This window comes from Archocentrus centrarchus, chromosome 21 (assembly GCF_007364275.1).
Source record: "Archocentrus centrarchus isolate MPI-CPG fArcCen1 chromosome 21, fArcCen1, whole genome shotgun sequence".
NCBI classification, from domain to species: Eukaryota; Metazoa; Chordata; class Actinopteri; order Cichliformes; family Cichlidae; genus Archocentrus; species Archocentrus centrarchus.
This window is the reverse complement of record NC_044366.1, coordinates 4,496,131-4,513,913: the sequence shown is the minus strand read 5'-3', so window position 1 is coordinate 4,513,913 and position 17,783 is coordinate 4,496,131. Positions and strand designations below refer to the sequence as shown.

Genomic DNA, 17,783 nt, shown 5'->3' with positions numbered 1-17,783 from the left:
AAATTACCAACGTCATTTGACCTGCTGCAGCAGTCATTATTTCCCACAGTTCCTAAGTCTGCAAAATATGCAACATACAAAAACAGCAACAACATGTAGCCTTCAAGCAGCATGTAACAACAGTTTGGGGCATACTGCCGGGGCAACCTTCACGGCGAGTTTCCCCACCGAAGGTTAAAGGCCAACTGTGCAACCTCGCCAACGGCTTTACGATTAAAGTCAAAATAAAAAGCAACACATTGAAAAAGACGCTGACGTAAACACAGACACACACCTCTGGGTTTGTTTCTCTGCTGGCAGTTTAAGGGTTAAGAGTTCAGTCTGCATCGTTAATCAATAAGAAGACTGTGGGTGGAGCCGTCTGATGGCTATGAGCATGTAAGGCACCCCTCTCTGTATCATATAGAGACTTAAAGTGGTGCGTGTCTCAGCAGGAGCGACCAGCTCACAGAGTTTAGTGATATCAGCATCAGCTCGCGCGTGCCTACAGAGCGGGAGTCTGGACATGTTCAGGCCGTTTTAGGACTTCAAACAAGCAGAAACAGCAAGTTTGTCCAAGCCAGTGTCAAAAAACTGCACTTCCACTAATGTCCACTCGAGGCAGACTGCAGCAGTGAGGCAGCCCCCATAGACTCTCATATTAAAACGTCCAACTTTACAACAGAAATAAACATGTCTGCAACCTGCTGTAAATGGTTTTTGTGCTGCTGGAGCCTTTTGGAGGATTTCTGATACAAATAATACTGCTGCTGCGCAGTTAATTGCACAAAGAGACCATCCAAGAAGGATGTTTGGATGCCACCAGTGTGTGCAAGCTCTTTAATCAAAATTATATTTAATGCTAAAACATAATCATTGTTTCCAGTGTTTTGGTTAAGCTAAACACGTCCAGACTCCGGCTCAGTAAGAAACGGCATTTACTGACTACAAAACACAAACGTGTTAAACTGCTGCCTGCAAAAACAAACAGTTAACGTGGACTCAGCTTTCTTTTTGCTCCTCATCAGCTCCTGAGAAAAACCGCTCGGCTGCTAAAAGCTGCGGTTTGGTTTTTGGTTTCTGTTCTGCCTCCCGCTGCGGCTGATAAGAGCAGAGCGTGAACCACCACAGCGACTCTGGGCCGTTAAACAGAATCAACGTCCGGATGAAGCCAAGTTTCTGCGTGACTTTTAGAGATGTGGTATCTGCTCTCGAGAATGTTTGGGTTTTAATTTCAATCATGATTTTGGTTTCTGATGGTTATGAGAACAAGTTTTTTTCTTTTGGCCAATTATTTTTACTGCAAAGCTCTTATTTTGTGTTACAAACCAGATTCTGGCCCCTTTTCTACCTTTCCTCTAAACTCACTCAGTTTAGTGCAGATGGAGCCAATATTCAGTCATGTATGATTATTAATGGTTTACAGGGATTATTAGCGGTTCCCTGCAGCTGCTTTTGTCTCTGGGTTATGTTGCAATTAATCAAATTTAAATTACTGCTTTGGTTTCTAATTAAAGAAGAATTAAAACACTAAATTAATTTTTTTCTTTGCTTTCTGCTCATCTACCGTGCAGGTCTCCCACATACTCACCTAGACTCCCTTCACCACCACTGCCCTCTTTTTCCCCACATTTGTGTTTGATTTAAGATTTGTAACACTGTAAAAACACATTTTTTAGTTCAATAAATACATAATTTTCATAAAGTTAATGAATAAATCTGATTATTATTTTTGCCTTAAACATGGGAGTCCCGTGTTATTGCAGTTTAGGACCACAGACGGCGTTTGGCATAAATCTAACAGCCGCTGCTGTTTCAGTTTTAAATGCACAGTAAAGAAAAACACTGATTCTCTGTTTTCATTGAAATCAGGGATGTTAAGCATCTGCACCCTCCAGATCAACCACCCAACCTCTGCAGAGCTGTTTTGCCATCACGATTCAAAAAGTCAGAATGAGTCTGAAAAAAGTCCCGCTAATGTGAAGCGAACAGATCCTGATGCAAAGACTAGTTATTACTTTAAAAACTGCTGAATCTGCAAGGTGATGATGAACAAGAAGCACAAAACAAAAAAGATAATCAGGGTTTGGATAATGCATAGACACTGAAAACACACAGACCTGAGCTGCCTTTAAATACAAAAGGTCCAAATTACTCTGAACTTCCTCCCGCTCTAAACTGCTTCCACTGAAGTCCAGTAGAAACTAAAACACCTCAGAGCCTGGGCAACATATCAGTGCAGCTGCGGTGACTCATTTCATTTGTCACACAGGTTAAAGTCAAAGTGCTGGCACAGAAAAAAAAAAGGTCACCTCCAGGAAAAACTGCAGCTATCGGTCGCTAAGACTAATTATGATGCTGTAAAGAGGAGGGTGGCAGTGGCGCAGTGGGCAGGTGCTCACCTTGCAACTGGAGGGTTGCTGTCATTGTGTCCCTGGGTAAGACACTTAACCCACATTGCCTAAGTGTGAATGTGGTTGTGTGTTTGGTGGTGGTCGGAGGGGCCGTAGGCGCAAATTGGCAGCCACGCCTCTGTCAGACTGCCCCAGGGCAGCTGTGGCTACATTAGTAGCTTACCACCACCAGGTATGAGTGAGGTGTGAATGAATAGTGCATGAAATTGTAAAGCGTCTGAGTGTCTAGAAAAGCACTATATAAGACTAATGCATTATTATTATTTGTTAAAAAAAATCTTAAAAAAGGAGCCAATTTAAAGACAAAGACCTGCAGCTGTGAAAACACAGCTGACAGCTCCTGTGTGAGCATGTGTGCAAGCACTAATTAAGCAAAGGAAGCTTGTTGAGGATAAAGAAATTAAATTTAACCCCAGAATGATGATTAACACCTTTACTGTGTAGCGTGTTAATCGTGGACAGAGCTGACATTTAAGCCTTTTAATCTCTCCTTCAGTCTCGAGCTGCAGCCAGTTTGAAATGCTGCCTTTATTCTTCTCACCAGGAAACAAAACTGAATCCAACTCGAGGCGGAGCCACCTTATAAAAAATTAAATATAGGGTGTGACTTCATTAAGGTGTGCTTTTTAATCTGCGTTCAGCTTCTGTGCAGGTTATTTTCAACCTGGATGCTCAAAGTAGCCAAGTTTCCTCCAGGAAGGATTAACGAGCGATTTAATCACCACAACAGGACACGCGGCTAAGGTAGTGACCTACAAATACCTCAAACTCAAGAGTCATAAACATGTGAACACAGCGGAAAGAAAATCGTGAGGTGTTTCAGAAGAATCGGTTTAATAAGTCAGAAAAGGGCAGGTAAATCATTAAAGTGGGCTTCAAAAGCAGGTTGATTAACCCCCCTGACCCTCAGTTTATCTTGCTGATAAAGCAGCTCAGTGACACCCACATTACAAGGAGTTTTCTAGCATACGGACAGGACGTAAACACAAACACACACAGAGGAGGAGGAGGAGAAAGAAAGAAGTGCGACTGCTTTTACCTTTATCAGTGAAGTACAAACGATTGCGCCAGCATTCACCATCGGGTTGTGCGGCTTATCTGGGAAAACAACAAGAGCTTGTTAGCGTGCCACGAAGGATCAGCGTGCAAACATTTGCCCTGAGCGATGTGCACATACACAAACAACGAGGGTCAAGTACAGACAGAGCAAACACTCAACATAATACAGACAGAAGTACAGCACAGGCTGCTGGTCTGACTGTCAACATCCCATCAATCCAGTCTGAAATGTCTCAGTTCATCGTCAAGGTACACAAAAGTAATATCTTTAAAGGGTGAAAAGTCCACATTTCTGGTCTGGAGGGGGCTCACAACCGAGACCCAAGTAAAAAAATTACACTTTATTTGTATTAAAATAATCATTAAAAACTACCCAGTTAGGTTTAGACACCAGAAACCGTTTTAAAGCTCTCTCAGTTGGTCATGTGATCTCTTAATTCAATTCAATTTTAATTATAAAGCGCCAAATCACAACAGTCACCTCAGGGTGCTTTATATTTTAAGGTAAAGACCCTAAAATAACCCAACAATCAAAACGGCCCCGTGTGTCCAAGCATTTGGTGACAGTGGGACGGAAAAACTCAGATTCTTTTTATTCTGGACAGAAAACGCGCTGCAGATTAAGGGTTGTGCAATTAATCGACTTTTAATTTCGACTTTGGCTCCAAACGATCACAAAAACAGTGTGATTTAAAAAAACTAAACAAAAAAAAAAATGATGCTCTGCAAGTTTACTGTAAGCCCCGATATATTCTGCAGCGTTTAGTCTTTGCGGGGCCTACAACGTAACCTGCGTGAACGCTGCCGGCACTTGGGCTTGTGCAGGTGCATTATGCGTTATTAACGCTGTTAATTATCGAGCAGGAAATCTACGCCGTAACCCGACCCGCACCTCCTGAGAAACGTAACTACGTGTCGGGCCGAGGCAGCCCGCAACGATCGTGATCGGCCTGTTCAGCACCATCGGATCCTACTGTAGATTTCTGGCTTTTATTGCACAGTTTTTTAATTTATTGGTGAGAGAATAACAATCATCGTCTCAATATAAGGAATAAAAATCATAGCATCAATTTAAGGTCTCACATGTAAGCAAATTCCTGGAGACTACAGAAATGTACGTGAGGAAATGTAAAAAGAAGTGGAAAAACTAGAGGGACAAATGTGTTTGAATAGAATAGAATAGAATAGAATGCCTTTATTGTCATTATACAGGATGTACAATGAGATTGGAGGGCCACTCCTGTTCAGTGCCATGTAACAGAAAATCAAACTCTCTAAAATAAAAATATTATAAAAATATTATAATCTCGTATGATCAGTATAATCAACAGATATACAGAAATAAACAATGTGTAAAATATACAAAAAAATAGAATGTATAAAAATATATACCTACATTGGTGCATCTGTACATTGTAAGAAAAGTAAATATGTGTATACATATAATAATGAAGATGATGAATATTGCACTAGTGAATGATACTGGATATTACACAATATAGGAATGTCAGATATTGTTCAGTATGAATGATATAATATTGCAATATAATATTTGACCCCAAAACCAACAAATAAATAAATAAAACCTGGGCCAACAGGGGAAAAAAAGAGTCCCGGTGTTTAAATGCGGTGCGGCTGAGAGAAACAAGGTAAATGGATTTGCTGCAACATCCGCAACACAAACACCGCAGCATTTCCAGTGTAACCAGAATAACCAGAATTTGCTGAATGATTCTGATTTAGTCTGAAGCTGAACGTGATTTCTGTTCAGTCTGGGCTGTAATGGGCCAGCCTGACCGATTCCACTCACGTCGCTAACAACGTTAATACCAAACCCTTTGCATACATGTGCAGGATCTGTTAGTGTTGCTGTGGCACTAAAATGCCAGATCATTTATTTGGTCTAAATAACTCTTCTTCCTAATATTATTAGTCATGATAACTGGCATTACCTTTATTTATTCATCTATTTATTTATTATTCATGTTCCATTTATAATGTATTTATTTATGCTGCAATGTATTTATATTTTAAATATATTTTATTTTCAACTTCAAGGTATTCACTGTTCTTTAAGTGTGTTTACAAAGTCAATGAGGTTAATAATGATTTCAATATTGACCAAAAAAATAATAAATAAATAGTGAATAATCGAGCAGCCCTATTACAGACAAGATCGACCTGTTAGTGATTTAAGTCCTCTTATTCTTACGGTCATGTGATCTACTTAAACAGTACCACCACGGGACTGCCCTGGCAGAGGACAGGCACACTTCCTCCTACGCCAGCGTGTACGGGGAGGGGAGGATGTGACCATGATGTCACAGGATGTGACCATGACATGCCTGCAGCCTGATCCTCAGCCTGGGGATTGTGGAATTTCCTCTCATAGCTCAAAGTGCCCATTTTTGTACAACCCAACCACGTGTCTTCAATCTGACTCATTCACAGCTCTCACCCTCTCTCTCCCTGATGCTAGAGCTCGTCAGCTGAGCAGTGATGGTGAGTAATGAGCTGAGAAGGCCGTGAGAGCCTCTCCCTATCAAGTGAGTCCACGAGAACAATGCAAACATGTTCCGGGAAAGCAGCGTGAAACAGTCTTTACTAACCACCTGTGTTTCTATGACTTAGTTTTAATAAACTCAAACCTGTTTTCTACACCACACCTACAAGCAGAAACACCACTCGTCCCCCTTTTTTGCTGTTTTTGGGGCAGTTCTTTAGCAGCTAATACAAATATGTGCACAAAATTCAGGCTTGTAGCCCTTATCTAAAAATAAGTAAATCTATTCAGGGGGTCAATGTAGGCCTGCATGTTTTTATCCTACAAGAAGAAAGTGTGTGCGGTGGCGGTCTTCCTCAGTATATTGGTAATCGCTGGATTTTGGACACACGGTGGCTGGTTAGATTAAAAAAAATGCCCACACCCCGCATCAAATCTCTTCAATGCTTTGCTCCGAGGAGGACGTTCAGTGAAAGCTAGAAGAAAACTCTGCAGTCTCACCATCTTCGTTCAGGAAGAGCTTGTTGAAGCGGAGGCCGCTGGGCTCCTTCCCAATGAAACTGTGCACGTACTCCGTGCTGTGGTCGTGAACAGCGACTGCGTACTTCAGAGGCTTCACGCAAGACTGCAGACAGAAGGGGAGCTTAGTGTCGCCCACCGTGTGTCTGCAACAGAAACAAGATGATAGCACGTTATCAGAGCGGCCCGGGAGGCTGCGGGTTAAACGATTAGAGACACGTGAGAAACACGAGTGTTTCACAATTCAAAGAACGTGAGTATTTAGTGTCACCATGAACTGAAGTAAGACGGCGTAACAAACAACAGTTATCTGTACGACTGCCTTCTGACCCGCAGACACACTTCTACAAAATCTTACAACCACTAATCAGAGAACAAGCTGACCGAAACGCCTCCTGACATAATAAAGCCACACGGCCCACGGCTGTTTCTCTGCACTAGTTTGGTCTTATCTGGGAAAGACAAGTGTGAGTAAATCAAATATCTATTTGTCCTCCCGCCCTATAACATTTGAGCTAATGTTTCTCAGAAAAAAAAACACTGAGTTTACTGCACACAAAAAAATTTAAGGTAATATAATGTCTTATAAAGTCTTAAATTTTAAGGAATGAAACCTCCTCGTGCTTAGAAAAAAATCTCTGTGGATGCCTGGTGCACCAAAGTTGATTTTAAGACGGCAACTGACTGCAAGTGGTCACAGACCTGGTCCCCTGTCGCCAAAGCAACTACCTCAAGAGCAACTTGATTGCAATATTTTTGGTCGTGCCACCGTCTCCCAGTGTGGCTGCAGTATTAGTGTTACTGCCGCTTGTGTCCTTGATCTTATTCTTACGGTCAGTACGCGCAGATTGTAATTAGAGGTGGAGACACTGATCTGCTGTGGAAACCTTTTCTTTAGGTCAAAAGGATGGAAAAGGACCTGAAAAGGCACGGAATCATTAACCAGGTTGAAACAGGGTTTAATAAATAAAATAAATGAGTTGAATGTTTTCCAGTCAAAATGAATAAAAATCCCATTGGCATTCCTCACAGGACTCCTGGGACGTCATCGAGTAATTATTTAACCAGCATGTGGTCAAACGCGGCGGTTTCACACAGGAGAGCCGAGCGAGAACCGTCAAGCAAACGTTAAATATTAATGCGCCCCGGGTGTCTCACCTCTGTCCGTCCACCGTGCACAGAGAGACCGCCCACAGGTTAGGGCTGAACTTTGCCAGCTGAGGAATGTAGTCTGCAACCTGAAAGAGAGACGAGGCCGGGGAGAGAGGAAGCAGGTCACCTTACACTGCTGATGTTCGCCACAGCTCAGGCTTCACTGGACAACATCAAGCACACACACACACACACACACCTGATAATACACAATAACAACACTGACAAGAGGTCAAGTCCTCTACTTGAGAAAGGAAGGATCCACCCTTGGACACTTAAAAGTCAGTTACATCAGATGTGTTAGCTCATCTTCAGCTACCATTTACATCATTACAGTGAGTCATTTCCTTCACTCTTATTATTCAGGCTCATGAGGCCTTTTTAAAAGAATGTTCATATTAAGCATGGCCAGCACAGGTAATCGTAATGAGTAAAAGCTCTAAACACTCAGTTTCTGACAGTTCTTTCTACTCTTGGCTCTGGAGGGGATTTCCCCGATTACAGTCGTTTCACGCGTGGTAGCCGTCCAATCAGAGGAAAGTCTGCTTAAAGAGAGAGAAGCTAAAACAGCTTAAGATGGGTAGAGCAGCACAGAGTGAGATGAGTAAGGATTGTTTTTAACTGATGCTACTCTGGTGGAGTCCAGAAATAAAATTAGGGGTTCCTATAAATTAAAATCAACCTCTCAGTCGCTCAGGTCATTTAACAGGCACAAAGCCAAATTTGACACCTCACAATGACTGACTACTAAAAGCCACCTGATCTACCGATATAACCGGGGCTCATATCTGGCTTCAAATGAAAAGGCTTATTCCACCCCTCCGTAAAATTTTAATAGAAAGTCTGAGTCTGTATTTCCGATGGGAATATTTACAAACTGCTTACGCTAATTCCACATGTGCTTTTTTTATTTAAACACGTCAAACATCCTCCATCCTCTCGACCACAGACCCTCCTGCTGGAGTAAAGGACCCTCCATAAGTATCCAGATGACTGTCAGTTTTCCAATTAACTCACAAATGTTTGCCAATAATTCTCCCTTTGCTGACTTCTTTTCAAATGCCTGAACATTTTCACAGCGTGCACCAAACAGATGACTCACAGAAATGTGCTGCCAGTGAAAATTCTACACTCATATGTCAAAGTATCAGCTAGCTCACAGCTGCCTCAAAGATCCCTTTCAACATGTCCGAGGGTGGATTTTCCCCTTCAAGGCTCGACTGATCCAAACTCGACAGCACCTGTGAAGAGACTGATGATAATGGCTAAATTATAATCGTGATGCACAGAGAAAGAAAAAGTCATGGCTCTAAGGACACACCTGCCCTCCAGTGAGAGTTTTGGCATTCTCATACAGCTCATCAATATGGGAGGTGAAGGACTGGAAGTCTGGGATGACGAACTTCTTGCGGAAGGCCTGAGTGAGCAGGACAATGTTGCTCTGGACACACCTGATGAATAAACCACAAAAAGCATGCTAAAACATTGGGGGACTGCATGCAACTGGAGGTAAAGTTTGCAACCCTGAAGTCTGACAAACTTCTGTGACATGTTTGATGAAGAAGCTTCATCACAACAGTTTGATCAGCTGCTCGTTTTGTCCTCAAAGGAGCTTGATCCGAGATGAATCCACATGCTGATGAATGAGAGATTTCACACACCGCAAGAGCCTGAAGGAGGTAACTAAAATTAAGCAGAGGCTCCTGCTGAGACGCTTTAAATGAGCTCTAAAATTATCATTCTAACACGCACATTAAGACTACTTACATTTCCAAAGCACAGGCTAGAATTCTGTCTGCATCCAGTAATGTTCAAGAATGTATTACAACCAAATGCATACATGCTGCAATGGGAATTTCCAGCCTTGGGGAAGGAATGTACTACTTTCACTCATTGCTCCAAGTGCAGAGTTATCTGTCAGTCTGCTCTGACTCACAGCCACTCATTTGCACAGTCTGTGCAGTCCTCTTAGGCCTGAATCACACAGGCCAACAGACCTGTGCACAACCACTTGGCAACCACCAGTTGTAAGGGGAAAAAAGTGTATTCTCTGACGGGCAAGCGGCTGCCGAAAGGTGCTGGCAGTCAGAAAAGTCCCATTAATGTAGGCCTAGAAACCATTCAGCTGCTCCCTGGAAGCCACTGGTCTCTGGGGGAAAAGGGGAGTGTATTCTGCAACCAGTTGGCAAGTGGTTGCTAGACAGCGGTTCCCAGTGTTGGAAGTGGTCACAAAGAGGTATACGGAGCTGCACCGAAAGCCTCCCCGTGATTGCTTTGGGAACTTTGGCAACATGCTGGTTGCAGCATTGCGGCACAACTTTTTCTCTGGAGGTGAACCATTGTTTCCAGTTTGTGTCACACTCTTAAGCTTCACTACCACTCTGAGATCAAATGGCAAGTGTGTGCAGACAAGTTGGTGTCTTCCATAAAAACTACAGATGACCGCGGCAATCTGCTAGCAACCAAAACAATCATAAAAAGGTTTTTAATGGCACACCCACTTTGCAACAGATTACAACTAGCAACAGCCAACAACCTCCAGCAACGACTCCCCAACCAGTGGGGGAATACACTTTTTTTTCCTAGCAACCAGTGGTTGCCAGCAGAGCACCAACTGGTCTCTTGGGCTGTTTGACTGAGACCTCAAGTTTCACCTTGCTTGTCCACAGCTTCCACCACAGAGAAAGGGGGCGCTGTTGTCTGTCTTGGCTGCAACCTCTCCTAACAACCCCTATAACTGCAGCTGTGCATTAATAAAATAAAAATAATTTGTTTAAGCGACTAATATCTCTAGCCGACTGGTTGAGGACATTCCTACCGACTATTAGGAAACCCAGAGAAAGGCGCCCCCTCTTGTTTACAGCAGTGTGCTTTCAGCCCTCCCTGAAAGCCTGAACCGACAAACTCTCCACTCATTACAATAAAAGCAAATCCACTGTTTAAAAAAAGCAAAACAAATTCATGATGTTAAAGAACCGATCGAGCAGCGCTCACGTGGATGCCTCCATAAATACAATGAAGAGCGGTGTAAATTCTGCACATAACATCTACTTGTTTCACTCTTACTGCATTAAGGAATAAAACGATTGATGGATACATTTTTGCACTCGTGTAAAAAGCAAATTCAAACACTTGAATTTGCTTTAAAATTAAAAATATATAACCATCAACATGTGCAGAATACTTTTTTAGGCTGGAGTGAGAGCGGTTTCCTGGGAATAATGAAGAAGAAAAAAAAAAAAAAGTGCCACTATGAAGGATGGAGATTTAAAAACAATAAAGCAGCCTCACTTCTTGAAAAGCTGCCTGTCCAGTGTAACGCCATCTGAAGTCTTCTTTAGAGTTTCCTTCAGTGTTTCCATGCACTCCTTCAGTCGGGGATCTCCGGTACGAAGCCCTGTGGCTTTCAGTGCCTAAAAATAATTACAAAAAATTTAAAAAAAAAGTAATTTAAAAATCTTGGTGGCTCTTATTGCATTTTTAATTCAGAAGTCAAAACCTCTTTGGAAACATGGATCATGTCAGTTTACAGCCAAACTGCAGGTTTCTGGTTTTAATGATTTTTTATTTTATTTCAGTTAACTAAAATGTCACACCCAGTTTTGGTGCACCTCCATGCTGAGCTGAATCTGAAGGACTTACTGTGAGAAATTTGTGAGCAGGAATCTTCTCTTGACCTTCGGCCACTGTGTAGAAAAGCAAATCCTCCAAACTCGGGAGGATCCCCGCATTTCTTCTCCTGGGAAAGGAAAAAAAAAGAAAAAGATGAAGCACTTAAAGCTGCAACCTCTCCTAAAAGCACTTTGCTATACGAGCTCTGATGTTAAGTAGCTGTAGCCTCTCAGGTTTGTCGATACACAGCAGAATTGCCCTTTAGCACGTGCTACACTGGAGCCTATTCGCACCTTTCATACCAGTGTAAACATAGAGCTCATCTTTGGCTGTCAATACAGCCATCAACACATTAGTGAAGGACTCAGAGGCACCTAACAAAAAACAGGCAGTCCAAGTGTTAGCCACAAAAGGTAGGTGTGTGTGTGTGTGTGTGTGTGTGTGTGTGTGTACGCGATGAACTGATCAAAGACTTCATTTTTCATAAGACCACACATTACTAAGTCTATCTTGTTAGCAGTATTTACCAATGAGCATTATTATGTTTATATAGATGGTTTTTAATGTCACACCTTCGGTGGCCTTAGCATAACACTACTTCATAATACTACTACAGGTGCTTTCAGACTGCAGGAATGATGCAAGAGGTCAGAGGAGAACGGCCAGGCTGCTCTGCGCTGACAGGAAGACAGCAGTAACAACAAGGTATGCAGACGAGTATCTATTAACATAGATGTCGAACCTTGAAGTAGATTAGTCGCAGCAGCAGAAGACCACACTGGGTGCCACTCCTGTCAGCTAAGGACAGGAAGCTGTCATGGTCCTGGGTATGCCATTAAAAACCTCTTTATGATTCCCTGTGCTTTAGTTTAGTTTCATTTGCTTCCCCTGCTGTTTCCTCTTGCCCTGATTACCTAACGTGTATTTAAGCCCTCAGTTTTCTTCTGTTCTTTGTGGTGTCGTTGATCCTGCTGTGTGTTTCTCCGTCCCTTAGCTTTAGTTCTGGCTTCAGCCCGGCCCAGTTTATTTGTTTGTATGGTCACCATTTCAATAAAGTACAATAAGTTCATTTTTCACCATTTCTGAGTCCTGCATTTGGGGTCCACTTTTTCCTGCCTGCCACAGCAACCATGACAGAAGCTGAGGCTACAGTTCACTCAGGCTCACCAACACTGGACAACAGAAGATTGGAAAAATGTTGCCTGGACTGATGAGTCTCGATTTCCACTGAGACGTTCAGACGGTAGCATTAGAATTTAGTGTAAACATGAAGGTATGGCTTCATCCTGGCTTGGATCAACCAGTCAGTCTGGCGGTACTGTGATGGTGTGGGGATGTTTTCTTGGCACACTTTGGGGTCCTTAGTACATACTGAGCATCATTTAAACATCACAGCCTACCTGAGTGTTATTGCTGACCATATCCATCCCTTTATGACCACAGCACACCCATTTTCTGATGGCTGCTTCCAGCAGAAGAACCTGCCATGTCATGAACATGTCTCTTTACTCAGATGGCCTCCACAGTCACCAGATCCTGATCCAAAAGGGGGTCCAACCCAGTACTAGTAAGGTGTTCCTAATAATGTTTCTGGTGAGAGTATCTTAGTGTGTCTATGCTGCCATAATCTGATGTAATGGTCAAGCTTGCAAATATATATATATTCTTCCTTTAATGTTTTTTCATTGTGCCAGCCCTTGTATAATGGAGCTGACTGTATGTATTAAACAGTGTGCACTGTCCCCATTTTAAATAAAGTTGAAACAGAACTGTCTATAATTACATAAACCACCAAACTACGTGACAACTTGCACACAGGTTTGGTGGTCGAGTCTGGATGAGACCTAAATTCCAGGAATTCTCCCGTCTTTGGTCCCGTCCAACCCTCTGAGGCTCTTGGATTAATAAAGCAAACACTGTGGCTCGTTCACACGCCGGGCATGACACCGCAACAGAGGAGAAAAATCAGCTCAGTGCAGACAAGCATTCAAATATCAGAATTTTTTCTCAAGACACCAACAAATTCAAACATGGGGGAAAAAAGAAAGTTTCATAATTTCCCCATGGAGCAACAACTTTGCACTGCACAGAGAGCAGATTTAGCTCTGCCATCGGCCACATCAGCATTTAAAACCCCAGGATTGACTCGGCACTTCCTCCCTGCCTTCATCTCATTTCACAGACGAAGGCAGGGAGGAGTAAAGTCAGAGTAAACACTCCACATCCAGCCGAGGTAACGGAGGCCAAACGTGTGCAAACACGCCGAGAACGGCTGAAATGCTGTCAGGCATGCGTAATTCAAGAGAGATTTATTGACCCGACATCTGTCTCTATATCGCATCGATAAGAGCAGCGCAGAGTCAAAAGGAGACTGTCTGCGGGTGTGTTTGTGTGCCATATGCAGCGATGATAAGTCCCCGACTCTCACACGCTCTTAAACGCAACCTACTTTCTGAAGTGTGTTTCTCACTTTGAGAAATCATTGAGCTTTAGTGGAGGTGTTGTTTCCACAGGGTGCTTTTTGCTCTGAAACGTTCAGCAGACAACATGAGGGCAAATTAGGGCTCATTCATGTAATTAAACTCCACACATCAGGATGGATTCATTAGTCATGACGAGGCCCACTTAGCTTTTGAATTCATTAATTTATAAAAGCTGATAAATCTCCACTTGGCACACAAAACACATAAAACAAAATCAAGTGCTGGGACCTCCAGACGCAGTCCTGTCGGGGTAAACAAAAACCTTTGGCGGCATCTTCAAGTCATCCCACAGTACACAGAAGAGGCTTAAACTGGAGTATGTGAAAATTAAAGAACATGACAGGATGTGACCTCTGACTTTATATAAAGCTCGAAGCGGCCACTGTAAACTCGTTGGTTTATGGAGTTTCAGCACTAGAGTTCTGCATGCTCTCTGGAGGCAGGTGTGACCTTATTTTTAACTGTCAGCCGCAAATTCACCCGAATCTTAACGAGCTGATGTCAGGCCTTTACTTTCACCCGAGTCCATTTTTGAACCAAGACAATGACTCATTCTAATGTCTTAAGATATCTTAGCTCATGAGTTTATACTTCTGTTGTCTCGTGTACATCTCCACAGTTTGTGTCGTGTATTTGTGCCGAGTGAAATGTCAGCTGTTCAGCTTATATCGGTTCGATCATCGGTCGACTCAACTCAACAGCACAAACCCAGTCCGGAGGTCCAGTTCAGAGACTCAGTTATCTGAGGTGAACCCTACCTGCTGGTCAAAGAGGCCACGCCCCTAACTTTAACCTTACCAGCATCTAACTGGATGGGCTATGAAACATTTCACCTGCCCTGGACCCTCTCTGACAGGAGAAACTATCTGTAATAGGTTTGTAAACATGTTTATTTCTGGGAGTCTGTGGGAACTGACTCACTGCTGGCACCTCTGCTGCACATCAGAAGAGCTGCAGATCCAGGGTTTGTTCAGATCATATCAGCCAATAAGGTTTTACCTGGAATACGCTTTCCCAACCACTTCATGTTCACCTGGCTGTCTAAAGCAGCAGGAAGCAGATTAAAGGCTGAACCTTTACTCAAGGCTAACTGAGGCAGAAAAAGTGGCAGCAGTGCTGAGTCCTATTCAAATCCTTGCACTGGTCCACAGATGGTTGACTTAACAAGTCCCGTTTCACAGAATCCTGTGGTTTAAGTGTTTGATGCTCACAGCTGTCAGCAGCCAACATGAACTGAAGTAAATGAGCAAATTTGCCAGACTGTTTAAACTGCAGACAGGTAAGGGCTAAATGCTGCCTCAAACACCTCATTTGCCTGCATTTGTGCCTTTAAAAACCTTCACGGGCAGATGGGTCAGTCCATCTGCAACTGGAAGTCTGCTCAGCAGTGCATGCACAACATTTTCAGTTTCCTGGAAACGAGCTGAAGAGCATGCTTGTTTTTTTTTTTACTCCGGGAGGGCTTTAGCACTGATGGCTGCTCTCTGGACACCAGGACAAACAACAGTGTACACACCAGGGCGCTCATATAACTGCCAATGTGAAAAACCAGACTAAAGTAGCTGTTAAATGCATCATCTTGTTCCACATACCCCTTTTCAGCTTTCTGTGAAGCCTCTACGGCTGCAGGCCGGGATCACACAGCTGCTGAGCATTTTCTCCAGGACATCAAAACAAACTGACCTTAACGGTGAACATCTGTGACGCATGCAGTGTGTTACTGGCATTAGCTCACCTCAGCACTACTTCCCACAGCTCTAATCATATGAAAAACAAAATCTTCTAACCCTCTTCAACAGGGCAAACACCGCACACAATTTTTGAAACGGTATAATGCAGCTGGGCTCAGTGCTGCTGAAGGATGGAGGGACGAGAGCAGAGATGCTCCAAGTGAAGAGCTGGGTCTTCTTATAGACAGTCGGACTTGCTTTGTTTAATTTCTGCTGCTGAACTTTTGGGTGGAGCTTACTGATGCAGTCTGAGGCCAGGTGGAGCAGACTGCTTCAATGTCAGGGAAAAGAGGGCTCACAGGACTTCATGTTAAGCTGAAAGAGTGTGTTACTGCAGCTCCTGCTCCTGACACCAGGAGCGGTGAATATTGGTGGGTATGCAGGAGGAGAAACTCTGCTTCACCTTTAGTGTGAACGCACCATCACTTATACCAAATATTTAATGATTATTTTCTTTTTAATGTTTTAATACGCAAAGGCTCAGCTATGCAGCAATACTGTGAAAGCACTGCCTAAGCTATCCAGCCTAAATATAGCCATAAATTACCCAGTGCTAATGTGATGAACCATCTGTTTGACCAGCTACTGCAGGAAAGCTCTGAAGGAACCTGTAACTAGCATCTCTTGTTACCTCCCGGAAACTCAAAAGCCTGGAGAAACAAAGACTACAAACCAGAGCAATAACTACACATTGAGTCTCTTTCATTTCGCTTCATTACAGATTACTTCAGACAGGAAATTGGCTGACCCTGAGGAATAATGTGAAAGAGTCTTGGGAGTGCAGCATGTGCATTAGAGCAAAAACTAATGTCGTACATCTCTGCGGTGACGCCGCCCTGTCCCTGTGAGTCTTCATTTGGAGATCAGGAGATATCCCGTGAATTTTTACAGCTCGCTGCAAAAGGAATGACATGGACTACAGTCGCTGTGCAGGCTGGCAGCTGGACGTGAGTCGCAGATGTGAATCATTTAAATCCAAAACACTCCTGACCATGAAGATTTCACTCTTTATCTGATGACAGCTGCGGGGCACTGATCCCGCCAAATGTTGCCATCATAAATTACTAGACTAGAAATAAATTTTATTACCTGTTAAAAACTCTAAAATCTCATTTTATATTTTATTTCGTGATATTTTTTTTTTTTTTTAAATTTTTGGTGACCTTGACCTTTGACCTTGAAAATGAAATCATATGTTCTTGGGTCCCTAAGAAATATTTCCACAAAGTTTCATCAAATTTGGCTGAAAACCTTTTGAGTTGTCCATGTGTTTACAGACAGAAAACAAACAAACAAACAAACCGGGTGAAAACAGAACCTCCCTCCAATTATCGGTAGGCGAGGTAACAAAATACTTCTGTGGTGCTTCTTTTGCGGTGGAGTGCAAATTTTTAATTCTTTTCTTATTCCCAAAATACGGAGGTGAAGTGTTTGTGCCAAAGTGATCTTTAAATCATAATGCAGTTTGTAAAGGCAAACCTAAAAGGTACTGTGCATTATTTTTACTGGTCCGTTCCACTAAAATTGTGCTGTATGAGGCCCATGAACGGAAATCAATTCGGCTTGATTGCTGTGAAGGGTCATTAACTGGATGTGGATCATCGCCTGATTTTCCCTTTGTTCAGCGATCCAAACCTGCCCTGGTTTAATGTTAGCATTAATCCCAGAAACAAAACGCTCTTTATTCTGAAACTGCAACCGGGGCTGATTGTGTTTGTTAAAGTTCAACATAATTCAGCGGAAAAAGTGCCCGCTCCTGGCAGTGACCTGTGGAGCAGATGTGACCTGCAGCCTCCTCAGTGAAGGTCACAGCAGAAAACACTGGAAGCTACGCAGGCTCCTCTGCAGCAGAGCAGCAATAATTAATACACTAAAGCACAAAAAAGAGAAAAAAGAAAAAGAGTTTTATATCGATGACTGTGAGAAGCTGAGCCACGGTCTCCTAAATCCTCCGTGTAGATGTAGGTCTTTCAGCTTCTGCTTCCTGGCCTGCCCCGGCGTGTTGGTTCCACGCTGCGTGTCTCCTCAGGGGCAGACAGCCACCAGGTCAACATCTGGCCGGACAGGCAAACTGAAAACCCCCGGTACCTCGGAGCTGCCCTGACCCGCGGTGCTTGAAGACGTGCGTACTTTTTCGTTACCATCAACGAAGCCGCCGGTAGGAACGCACATGGCGTGAGAACCGCTGATGTCACACACAGGCTAAAAGCTAGCTTTCTTTGTATATGACGCTTAGATTGTGTAATGTGAGGGTTATTAGCCTACAAGCACTGTTTTCTTAGATCAACCGATGTTTAATGCATTTATTATACTGTGGTCGCGGCGATTAGCG

The 17,783-nt window shown here is 43.1% G+C and overlaps 1 protein-coding gene across 3 annotated transcripts in view; it reads right to left on the bottom strand.

The window, feature by feature from the left end:
* Positions 1-17,783, bottom strand: part of glsb (glutaminase b) — a 38,857-nt gene that overhangs the window by 20,581 nt on the left and 493 nt on the right. For all 3 annotated transcript variants that reach the window (XM_030757544.1, XM_030757545.1, XM_030757546.1), the window contains exons 2-7: positions 11,269-11,365; positions 10,918-11,039; positions 8,948-9,077; positions 7,633-7,712; positions 6,457-6,620; positions 3,433-3,491 (exon numbers count right to left, since the gene is read on the bottom strand). In XM_030757544.1, coding sequence (XP_030613404.1) covers positions 3,433-3,491; positions 6,457-6,620; positions 7,633-7,712; positions 8,948-9,077; positions 10,918-11,039; positions 11,269-11,365 — 652 coding nt within the window. The remainder of the gene's footprint in view (positions 1-3,432; positions 3,492-6,456; positions 6,621-7,632; positions 7,713-8,947; positions 9,078-10,917; positions 11,040-11,268; positions 11,366-17,783) is intronic.